The 12,751-nt window shown below is 38.1% G+C and overlaps 1 protein-coding gene across 2 annotated transcripts in view; it reads left to right on the plus strand.

Annotated features, from left to right (window-relative positions):
• The window catches only part of SCYL2 (SCY1 like pseudokinase 2), a 41,847-nt gene that overhangs the window by 356 nt on the left and 28,740 nt on the right, over positions 1–12,751 (plus strand). For both annotated transcript variants that reach the window (XM_064451704.1, XM_064451715.1), the window contains exon 2: positions 5,279–5,483. In XM_064451704.1, coding sequence (XP_064307774.1) covers positions 5,307–5,483 — 177 coding nt within the window. In that variant the 5' untranslated portion in view covers positions 5,279–5,306. The remainder of the gene's footprint in view (positions 1–5,278; positions 5,484–12,751) is intronic.

Genomic DNA, 12,751 nt, shown 5'->3' on the forward strand with positions numbered 1-12,751 from the left:
GGCGGGGGGGAAGGGGCCACTTCGCAGGCGCGATCGTTGCGTGAGCGGGGCCTGGCGGGGAGGGTTGAGCTGCCCGGGCCGGCGGATCGCGGATCCCCTGACCCGGGGCCGCCGCTGGCCTCTGCCCGGGGCCGCCGCCCGCCCAAGGCGCGCTGCCGCCCGCTGCCCAGCGGGTTTCGCAGCGGAGCCGTGCGAGTCCGGTCTCCCCGTAATTAACAGTCAGTACTTGGTCCGGGAGGACTGGCCCGCAGGAGGCGGTCCAAGGGTTTGTGCAGCGTGTAGGTTAGGTTTCTCCTGCCGGCAGGCGACACACAGATCCCCGTGCGTGGGTCTCGACCCGTGAGTTTTTGGTAAGCTTTCAGGTGCAGCTCAGTACTGAAATGCTGAATAAAAATCCTGCTGAATAAAAATCCTGAAGGTGACTCGCTCTGAGGTCAGCCGCACCGAGCACGGTTGCTGTGATCGTCATGTTGTTTTTGTAACAAATGCAAAAGGTTGGTTGTGTCTGGTTTTTTTTCTTTTGTTTGGTAAGACTCTGTTGTTCTCCCACCTGTTTCTGCTGTGAATACATCATTGTTTAGGTCAGGTGTGTAGGATGGAAGTTTGGGTTGGGTAGCATGAAGTCCCCATGCATCTGCCCGCTGCTGTGGTTCCCAGAGGGGAGTCCCCGCTTGCTGTAAGTCAAAAGACTGGAAGAGTGTATGGTGCACTGCTGTACGGTGTGCATCTATGTCCATACATCAGATGAAGCTATGAATTAGTTCAAGGAACTAATCACAGAATCACAGAATGGTAGGGGTTCGAAGGGACCTCTGGAGATCATCTTGTCCAACCCCCCTGCTAGGTGTTCTAGGGACACCTACAGCAGGGGGCACGGGACTGCGTCCAGGCAGGTTTTGAATGACTCCAGGGAAGGAGACTCCACACCTCCCTGGGCAGCCTGTTCCACTGCTCTGTCACCCTCACAGGAAAGAAGTTTTTCCTCGTATTGAGGTGGAACTTCTTGTGTTCCAACTTGTGCCCTTGTCCTGTCATTGGCCACCACTGAGAAGAGTCTGGCCCCATCCTCTTGACACCCATCCTTCAGATATCTATAAGTATTGATGAGATCCCCCCTCAGTCTTCCCTTCTCCAGGCTGAACAAACCCAGGTCTCTCAGCCTTTCCTCATAAGGGAGATGCTGCAGTCCCCTGATCATCTTGGCAGCTCTCTGCTGGACTTACTCGAGCAGTTCCCTGTCTGTGTTAATAGTTTTAGATCATGCAGTTGTTTTACATGAGTGAGAATTAAAGAATGTTGAGGAGTCTTTGTTTTGGATTTACCTTTAGTTCAACATTTTGAATGTTTTGCCTTATTTCTTATTGCTGTGTTGGCTGTTGTTTACTACCTTGCCAAGTGATTAGGTCGTCATCGTGCTGATGTGTTGTTGCTGATGTACGTCAGCATAAAGAACGTTATCGATTGTGAAGGGAGTTAATGAAAACAACACATTGACCATCCGGTTTCTGTTTAGGATTAGTTCCAGGTTTCATCGACTAATTATCAGTAGCATTAATATTACCCATGCAGTTCAAGCAGGAAGAAATCAAAGTTCTTAAACATTTAATGCATGTCCTGTGTTGCTAGTCTGAACATTGTTGCTCTTAATATCTTGTACTTTTCTCACTTATTACCTTTTAACTTGAAATGAAAATTTCATTGCCAGTGGGTGACTGACTTTATTGTCCCGTGGCTGTTAATTTTCGATAAATAGTAGTTCAGTCTTAAAAGACCTGAACAAACCAGTTTTCATACAGTTGAGAACTAAAGTTGCATATTTCAGCTATAGTTAAATCATCATAATTTGTGGTATTGTAGATACTACCCAAAATAGATTTTTGGGGGGTTTTTTTGCATGCATTTCCTAGGTACATTGTTCCTGTTGGCATATATTGGGTTTTTATTGAAGCTGGTAATAACAATTGCTTTTATAAAGCAAAATATGCTATTTTAGGTTACAGTCCAAATGTTGACATGAAGATTTCTAGAAGCTTACGGTTTTAGATGTATGTAAACTTTAAACCCAAGCTGCTTATTGAGAATTTCTCAGTACTTCTTACTCAGTAGCTAAATTAAACAGGAGCTTGCATACTGTCAAGCTGGAGCGAAACAGGTTGGACAGGGCCTACCAGATTTGCTTTTTAAATCCTAACTAACCCTTCAGACACTGGAATGCTGTTAACATTCTCACGTAGTGGCTTTTTCAGGGTCCTCGCTGCAGTTAGTCTGTCACCCACAGCAGAGGGCACTTCTGATTTAATCAATACTACACCGTCTTTCCACCTTTATAGAGAAGCTCCCTTTCAGATTTATACAAAGGAATTTGAACATGCATGCATGTGCATTTCCTTTGTAATGTCTACGCAATTAATTTTGTAAAGCATCTCTTTAGTTTTGAGAGTCGTAATACAAGATTGTGTTGCATTGATACTAGAGAAGGTTTGATGGCTGGGAGTGAATGAAACAATGCAAAAAGCACAAGATTTAAAAACAAATAAATTAGTTTTGTGGTTATCTTAAAACTCATTAGGATTGATTTTATAGTCCTTTAATATATAGACATCATCCCATGGAAAAGCTATAGAATAAAATCTCTGAGAGCTGGAAGTACCTGTAGCTCCTGTTCAGAATACTCTGTGATCCTTGTTCAAAGTTTTCATTTAGCAGAATAATGAATAATTCCTTTTTACACGGATATTAGCCAGTGTCTAATAGCTGTTTGGACTTAGGCTGCACGTGCATTTTTCCATAGCACAACTCATAAAGTAAAATTAATATATTGTAATAAAATGTCACATACTGTAATAAAATTACTTAATAAAGGAATTCTGTGTTCTGTAATTTATTTCCAGCTATGTTCTCAACAAAACACTTAATACATTCCAAGCAAGTACATGATTACTCTTAGGATTATCTCGTTGTATTCAGACTCAGCTTCTCATATCTAAAACTCACACTCCCTATAATTAAGACTGACTGCACCCTGAAGGTGCTTGTGGTCATATCTGGTTCTGCTCCTGAGTAGTCCTGCTGAAGCCATAACTTCTATTTCTGATTTTAAAGTAAGATCAAGATCTGTGCAGCTGGATAACTTCTTTTTATTATTATTTGTAATATATTTTCTCAAAATTCCTAGTCTGGTTTTCATTTAGTGGCACAAAGTTGTGTCACTCAGCTGACGTGGAAATTGGAGAAATACCTATGGAGCCACCACAGTAGTGGATTTCTACATTTCACTATGGAAGAATACTGAAGGTGGGATATAACTGCAATGCTACTCAAGACAGACCAGCGTAGCTGTGTTGCTTCCAGCGCTGTGCTAGTGTTTGCTTTGGACTAGGTTAATCCTGTAACACACATCTGCGCTGGAGTGAATTGTTCAGTAACTTGTATACTTTTAAAGAAGTTTTATATAGTATGTTTAGTACCTCTTTTAGAAAATAAGTCTGTCTTTCTGTTTTAATACTGATCAGATTATTTGTCATGATTTCTAATGGAATCAGGTCTATAGTACCAGGGGGAGAAGGTGTGCATGTCTGAGTAACTTTAGTGTGGTTGACTTCAGTCAAGTTTGACTGGGGTATACATGTGTCAAAAATGAGTTGATACATGTTTTGTGAGACTAAAGAGACTAAAGAGCTGTGAGACTAAAGAAACAAACTCCATCTGTGTCTTGAATGTGGAAGAAGATGTGGCACAAATACATATATTGATAGCCACTAGATAATCTATGTAGACTAGAACATTGGCTTATAAATGTATATAATGGTGGGAAGAGCTTTAATTTGTACAAGCAATAACCTCATATCCGATCAAAAGGATGTTGGGGCTGATTAGTCCCAGTGCTCACTGGATTATTTGTTAGTGCCTTCTGCTTCTTTTGTCCTTGTTACCATGACTTGTCAAACAACGCTTTAATCACAACAGAATCTTGTCTCTTCCCTTTGAATAGGAATGGAATTCTCTATTTTTCAAAGAAGTAGTTTTACACATATTATATGCCAATGAGTTGAGTATACGGCAAATAAGGCCATGAATGAAAATAGTATTTCTGCAGATTTCACTGCTTTTGCTGATGTGCTTTCTTAGGTTTATTTTACTATGGGTTGAAGAAATTTGTACGGTTCACACCTATTTGAAAGAGAGTATGAAGAAATATCCTTAAATGTTTCTTTTGAATATATCACATAATACTGATTCCAGGAAATAATTTCTTCTTGCTTTCTCTCTCCATCTTTGCTCACACCGATAAGGAAGATGAATGTCTACCTATACATTTCACTGTTTCTTTTCTGTCTTCTGTCTTTTTAATGTATCCATTATCAGAGAGACAGTTGTATAAATGGGACATAGGCTTCAGCACTTCCATCTGGCAAAACAGGCAAGTCAGATTTTTTGGCTCTAATTATGACAATTTAGGAAACCGTGGAAGTACACACTACAGGAGAAGATGAACTAAATTGTAAGTTGCCAGTCTTTGAGTCTTAAATTTGGAAGGTGATGTAAAAAACTTCCTTGTACAATTTTGTTAGAATAAAGCATAAAAATACGGTTTCTTGTTTCCTTCCCCTGCAGCAGCTTATCACCTCATTAATACTTGGGTCATGCAAATAGTAATGTCAGCAGTCTGATGGGTAAAACACTGAACTTTGAGCTTGTATTTTGACAGGCACAGTGTAGGAAAGAACACATTTTAAAATTCTCTTCTGTATAATACATGTCTATTCTTTTGTTGTTCTGGGATTTTAAGCAATCCTTTCCTTCAGAAAATGTGTAGTTCCAAGAGCACTGGAGTTAAAGGAGCCTGGTTTCCTTCAGATTTGTTTCTCTTTATTGGTTGGTATTGATAAACAAAGTGTGAACCTTTCCCTTCATGGGAGCAGTTTATGAATTCTCTGCTTGATTCAATCACCTGTTTTCAAGAAACGGTTGAATATCTTAGTCCTTAATTGCTTTGTTAGATCTAAGGAAGAATGATCAACAGATTCAAAAGTTTCGGAGGAGGAGTAGAAGCAATGGCATATAATCCCCAGGCACACGTGCAGCTATGTGTATGCAGCGTAGATATGTATAACTGCAAAGCCGTGGAAGTTATATTTCAGTACCCTTTTTGTGGCTTACTCCTATATCCTATTGCATCCTTGGTTAAATGTCCTCTAATATCAGAGTTTTCAACATGTGTCTTATGTTAATAGAAATTGTGAAAGGACTGTGAAGCTTTTTTCTCTTGTCTTTGTAGGATAGGACATTGGTGTACAGTTGAGACAATGGAGTCCATGCTGAATAAATTGAAGAGCACCGTTACAAAGGTGACAGCTGATGTCACCAGTGCAGTCATGGGAAATCCTGTTACAAGGGAATTTGATGTTGGCCGCCATATTGCCAGTGGTGGTAATGGTCTTGCTTGGAAGATATTTAACGGAACTAAAAAATCAACAAAACAGGTGGGTTGTCAAGTAAAGACCTAAGTTTATAAGCATTAGATAAGAGACTTATAGGTAGCAGCTGATAAGTGGTATTTAAAAACAAAATCCAGCCGGGCAGGCTAATGCTAAGGATAGTACTTTAAGTAAAATGAAACAAAGAACTCAACATTATTTAAATATGATGTTCTCATCTACATAGGTGATAGTTGCTTTAAGCCTTCAATGTTGGAGAAAGAAGTGGTTCTGCATTCATGGCATACAATTCAGGACCAAAATCAAGAATTAATCTGAGTTAAAACTGGTCTGACAAGAAGGAAGAAGTTTGGTTTAGCATGGATTGGTTCCCCAATTTATTTTACATTGCAGCTTTTTTTGGCAGTGCTGGTTTTTTACAGTTTAAAATAATAATGAAGTATGCCATCATTTTTTCTCAGCGAAAGAGTCTGTAGTTTTTTGCTCAGCTGCCACAGAGAAACTGAGGGTTTAGAAATGTTAAGTCATGAGACACAGTAACAGCAAGGCATGGGATAGAGGAGGTGGTTTTGGAGGAAGTGAGTTGTGCCTTCCCTGTGCTGCTTTGAGTATTGTTCCCTTTTAGTTTCCTTAAAGTATTAGGGTTTAGAGCACTAGTGTGTAAACTTTTGACTCACTTGAAGTCACATGTGTAAATAAAAGTGGGATTGTGACTTTGAAGGTTTGTCAGCAGCAGAGTTTAAGAACTGCTATTATAGAAAATTATTTTGTTGTAATGCAGAAATGTGAAATGTCTTTTCTTCAAACTTGGAGGGGAAATAGAATTTTCAGTGAGTAAATAGAAGAGTTAATAAGTTATGGCCTTCAGTTAAACTTGATGCTGAAGTGATGTGAAGTCAGAGAATGAATCAACTTGCTACAGGCGTACTAAAAAGAAATGGACACAAAGGAATAACTTTGGAAAACTTAAAATCTGTTAGATGGTAGGAGAATAAACTTTAGCAAATAGAGAAGAAACATGCTATGGAGAATAAATAATCTTTGGAGAATGTATGTTCTGATTGTGACAGAATCTGAATAACATTAAGCAGGTACTTTTGCCATATTCTTAAGCATGTGTCTTGCTCTTGCAGAACTCTACACATCTAGTATTTACTGATGTACCTAATGTACCAATTGGGTTTTTACAAAGAAGTAGTAACATTGAAAGTATGGTAATTTTGATAGGTTTTATACAATCTCTGTGCCCAGTAAGCGTTTGACCTGTAGTAGGTGTAGCTTTAAGATCTAGAGAGTTGTAGCAAGTTTCTTTCACTGATAGAATGTATGTAACTTGGTTCCTGTCGATCATGTTTTTCAAGCTTTGAATGGGTGTTCTGACCACTGATTTTGCAGTGGTTTACTTCAGGTCTTACCACATGTGATCCTGTGGTATCTCTGTAAACCCTGACTAACACCTGTATGTTTGTATGCCATCATTAGTCATTAAAAATACAGCAACTGTTGTACTGCAGGGAATTTTAGATGGCTGGTGATTTTACATGCAATTACAGTTCATTATTAATATTACCAGTTAGGTAACGTCATGTCAACATTCAGTTTGCCGTTGCAAAATAAAAGTACACAGCAATACAAACAGTTTATGTTGTGTTGTATTGCTGTATGTCTGTTCTTTAACATTATTTTTTCTTTTGCGTGTACCTTCTGAATGTTGGCTGGGCAATAGGGAAGTGGCTGGCTGTCATTTTCCAAGTGGTAGCAGTCACTTTTGTGAAGCGATGCTCATATTTGCTGTACTGCAAGGGTGTATATCTAACTAGAAGCTACAAGCACTTAGCTTTTTTACAGTAGATGTGTATTGTAATCAGACAAGCAGGATGTAAGGGTTTAATTGCCTGCGTTGTTGTCACTTTACAACAACACAAGTAATTATTTAAGTCATTGTAGCCAGATAAAATAGCTAAATTTGGAGTTTTAGCATTACAGCAGTAGAGCTGATCAGAAATCTTTGTTCTCAGAACAAATGGAAGTCAGCAGTCTTACAGAAGATGGTCAGCTGAAGTTAAGATTTAAAATATGGGTTAATTTGGTTCCTATGTAAGTCAGTGGACAGTTAGAAATATTCCATCTCTGGTGACAGTAGATATATATGGTTTTGTTCCTCTTCTCAGAGTTCTGCCTGGTTCCTGCATTGCTGGTTTTCCTGGATTTCTGAATGTTTACTTCCCCCCCCCCCCCCCCAATGTGTCTTGTCTTGTCTTGCTTATGTTGTAGGTGACTGAATAAAAACCTAACAGAATGTGAGGAAATTACTTCCCTGTGTGCATATTTTTGGTGCTATTTGATAGCTGGTTTGGTGCTGTTTGTTTGAAAGATTTATGAGTCTTTCTGGTTATATGTGTATACATGAAGTAACATGTTCCTAATTTTACAGTATGTATTCCTGTTCATCTCAGATCTGTTCACTGAGTCTTTATGCACTTATATGTTTTTTTTTCTAGCATAATATGGCACTTGTCCTTTTTTCCGCTTGGAAAGTGCGATCATAAAGAAATAGAGTGAGGTCACTTAATGTTCTTGTTGGCAGTTCAGTCATAAAAACTAGCAGAATTAAGGAGATAATGGTTTGTACTTCAAGACTACTGCAGTTGTGTTTAACTTTTGTTGTGGTAGTCCTACATATATAGGTAGGTAAGTCAGCTTTCTGTTTTGGCTGTGCATATAGTGGCTTTGAAATGAAAGCTTCCTACTGTTCAAACTTTAAAGGCTATTTAACTTTAAAACTGAAATAGTTGTTCTGTATACCTTATGACTGAAACAAACTGATGGGAAAGTAGGGTTATAAAACATCAGCAAGCTTCTAAAAATAAACCCCTCAAAAGCTGGAGGAAAATCTTTTTCTGGCAAAAGACCAGAGTAATACTGGAATGCTTTCCAGTATTTTAGTTCAGAGACTATTTTGCTTTGCATAGTGGGAGGCTTTGGTAAAACATCATGTGTTTGCATATTGAGTTACATTTGATTATTCATTTAAAAAAACTGTGAGTGCATATGGGTAAATTAGAGAACAAAAATGGAAGGGAAAACAAATGTAAAGCTTCTAAAATCAAGCACTCTGCTACCTTAAAATTTCCTTTGCTTTTGTGTTCATGTCTTAGTCTTTAACATGATCATATTGAATTTTTTTCCACAAGAGCACTATCATCATTCAGTTCACAGGATAGGTGGTGAACTGTAGTTTTAAGTATTTTGTTGGGTTTTTTTTCTTTTCTTCCTTGTTCTATGCTTAGTCTCTGACATTATTACTCTGCACTATTCAAAACAGCATTGAAAATAGAAGGATTTGAGTTTCTGTAACATTCATCACTATAGTGCTTGAAAGTCTTACAGGTATTGTTAACAAGCTTTCTCCATATGCAGTGAGGTGAGTAGGAATATTGCTATTCCATTATCATTACATTTCCACAGCTTTTAGAGTCTAATTTAGAAATACTTTTAGAGTTTTTAATTTAGAAATCTAGTTTTGTCTGCATCTTTTTTCAACACACAAACCCAGTGTGTTTTTGAATTCTTGCCTTCCTCTTGGGGCTGGAGAGAAAGCACGACATACTTTGGTTGCCTGGTTGCCCTTTTCTGGTTAAGATTTATTTCTCTCTCTCTTCTTCCCCTTTCCCACCTTTCTGGTTTGTTTGTTGGCGTGTTTTTGTTTTTGTTTGTTTTTTTTTTTTTTAAGCAGTGGCATTGGCTAAGATAGGAGCAGGATTTTTGCATTCTCTTTGGTTTAGAAGGTGTTTATGTGTGTAAATGAGGACATATTTTAAACTGTCAGCGTGTGTCTCAAACTGGTGTGTATTTCATAAGTAATGCAGGATTGCAAATGAACTTGGAGGATGTGGTGGGTTGACCCCGACCAGCAACTAAGTACCCACCCAGATACTCACTCGTTTCCCCACCCCCAGCACGGTTGGGGCAGAAAATAGGAAGAAAAGCAAAAAAGTCATAAGTCAAGATCCAGAGAGTTTAATAGGTGAAGGAAGGGCGGAAAAAAACGAAGCAAAGCAAAGGAAATTGCCTACCGCATCTCACAGCCAGACTGATGCTCAAGCTAGTCTCCAAAGAACAGCCACCCTGGAAGCCAAACCCCCTTTTTTCTTCTACCCTTGTGTTTATCACTGGGCATGATGTTATATGTTAAGGAAGAGCCCTTTGGCCAGTTTGGGTTGGCTGTCCCAGACATGTGCCATCCCAGTCTCCTGCCTACCCACGGCCTGCTCACTGTGGGGGCAGAGTGGGAAAAAGAGAAAGCCTTGACTCTGTGCAAGGACTGTTCAGCAATAGCCAAAGTATTGGTGTGTTATCAACGCTGTTTAGCCACGGATCTAAAACACCGCACTGTATGGGATGCTATGAAGAAAAATAACTCCATCTCAGCCAGGCCCAGTACAAAGGAAAACTGCCCAAAGAAGCTGAGAAAAGGTAATTGAGGCATTTAGTGATTAAAACTACAAGGATAAAAAAACCTTTATGAAGGGGTACATTAATGAATGCCAGGTCTGTGGGACAAAGGTCAACAGGATTCCACTGAAATACACAAACACAATGAAAGAGAACTTATCTACACTTTTCTGTTCAGTGTCTAAAAGTATTCTAGTTGAGTTAATATGATTATAGCCCAGTGAAACGATGCCCTGTGTCTTGCATGTTGTGCTTACACCTGTTTGCACAGGTGACATTTAATTGCTTGGCAAAGGCATTGTAGAACTTAAACACTGATCTTTCCAGTGATTCATGTTAAAAATTCTAAATTCTTGGCAGTAACAACAGATGTTTTCTTGAAGGTCTTCATCCTGGCAAATACCTACATGGTATGCATCATAATATACAGCTGTCTCTATATCATCACTGAGTTTTACCTAACACCACTTTGAAGTAAAGCACTTGGCTTAAACATGTGGGAGGTGAGACAAAACGTGTGAACTAGCTCATGCTTGTGAACAGAACTGAGATTTAAACTTAGGTCCCTTGAGTGGCCAGTCTAGTCATGTAGGCCAGCCTACATATCCATACTTCCTAACCCAGGCAGTAGCATTACCAGTATGCTGTGTTGAGACAGGAGCATGTTGAGTAAGTTGTGTATACTTCCTATCACATAATGAATGAAAATTTTTGTTGTTAAAGACAAGGGTTGTTCTGTCTCTACTTTTTCACCTTCTTTGTGGAGAGCAGTGCTATTTTTTTTAAACGTATTTTAGGCTTTTTATGTTAAATTTATTTTTATATCACAAAGTTGGAATTATGACATAACTGCAGAATTACATAACAAGTAGTCATCTGCAAGAGGAAGCTACTCTTCCTTCAAACCTATGAAATGAAAAAGCAAAGTGGAAGGTCCCCTAGAGCTTTCTGTGGAAAGAACTAGTAACTATGTAAGCCTTTGCAGGCTTTCATCTCAGTAAGTTTCCATGAAAAAGTAGTTACAGGAAATGGAATCTATGTCAGCAGCCCTTCTTTTTGGGGTTGAATATCAGGAAAAACAAATAATGTGTTCATAGTCAAAATTTGTGATGGTTATTTGGTTCACGCAGCATAAAACCATGAACACTTCTAAATGTTTCCAAGCGTACTGTATGGTTTCAGTAATTTTTGTGCATTGAGAGTGTGTTCTATGGCCCATGACTCAGCTATTCCTTTTTCTGTACAATAATATCTGGTGACTTGTGGGGGCTAAGATATTATATTTTTGATAGGGAATTATGCATATAAAAATCAATGTTGATTATGGAATTGAGTTCCAGTATGCCTTATTTTTAATTATTAATATCAAAACATATTTAACATTTTAGTGCCCATGAGCAGACAGAGATGGGTATATGCTTTCTTGTATCAGACATGTTACACGAAAAGGAAGGTATTGAAAGCAAGTTGTCACACAGCTCAAATTATTTTGATTCTTGACCCTCCACAATAATTTAAAGCTACAAAACCAATGTGATAGCAATCACTTTCATACCTAGGATACTGCAATTTCATATGCATACTTATATGTGAGTTAATTTGGCATATGTAAGAGTTCTGTCAAACTTCAAACCATAGAGAATTGCAGCAAGCACTAATAGAACTTATAGCCATTGTAAAATATCCAAACCACAGCTGATGTCCCATACTATCCAATTTAAATATTTACTTTCTGATTCTTTTGACTTATCATTACACATAAATGCTTTCAGGAGTGCTGTATTAGTTTGAAATTTTGTTTTGGTCACATATTGCTCAATACATTGACACTTTGTACTGGAAAATGTATTTTTAAATAGTGAGTATAGTGTATGTCTTCCATTCCCTGTCATTGGTTCCTCCCTGCCTTGTGTCTATGTTAATGTTTGATCCATCACGCTTCAGGGTTGGAGCAGAGAGCTGGTGTGGATAGAAGCAGGGAGAGTGTACGTAGTTGAGTTAGTTATAGATGTTCACCTGCTAATGGCTTAATTAAACAGGAAACAGCTAAAAAATAGAAACCATTTTTTGGTGTATTGTACCGAATTTCTTCTTTTATATAGCCTATTTCTAGAAGTCTTTTTTCTTTTTAAATTGATAATGTAACTGTTCCTGTGAGATTTTAATTAGAATAATGATTATAAAATGTGCAGTACAAGAGCACAGACTTCCTCTTGATACTGAAAACTGTATTTTTGTATTATTTTCTACTGGTTTCTAACTTCTATTTATAATGCTGTTGTAGGAGAATAAGAAAGTCCCTGTTCATGATAAAGATTTTATTTCTGTTTTTCTTCAGTTGATTTATTTCTCCTTTAATGGCTTCCAAGTTGGTGATGTAATCTAATTTTTTATTTCACATCCACCTCTGTAATTCAAAGTTTCATATACATTTCTTAATTTTCTCCCACTCCATTTGCAGAGGTAGCTTGGAAGAACTATTTTCTGTTTTTAACATTTACTGCATTTCTGGGACTTCTTTTTACACGTTTAAACATTAAAAAATTCTTAATGTTTTGTCATGTGAATTGTCTGATGAAATTACTTGATTACTGTGACTATAAAATATCTTTCATGAATGTCTAGTTTAAGATAGATTGTACTGTTTTGGAGAAGAAAGCTGAGACAGGGTCTGGTTTAATAAATCACCACTTGATATATTTAATTCCAAATGAATGCATATATGCTCAGAATATTCTAATTGTTCGTAGCTGATGTAAAAGCTTTCATGTACTTAAAATCAAGGTGATTTCTGTCCTGTGGATCTGCTGCTTTGTCACTGTGTAGATAGTGGTTATGGTTTATGTGTTACTGTTTGT

This window comes from Phalacrocorax carbo, chromosome 1 (genome assembly GCF_963921805.1).
Source record: "Phalacrocorax carbo chromosome 1, bPhaCar2.1, whole genome shotgun sequence".
In the NCBI taxonomy this organism is placed as follows: Eukaryota; Metazoa; Chordata; class Aves; order Suliformes; family Phalacrocoracidae; genus Phalacrocorax; species Phalacrocorax carbo.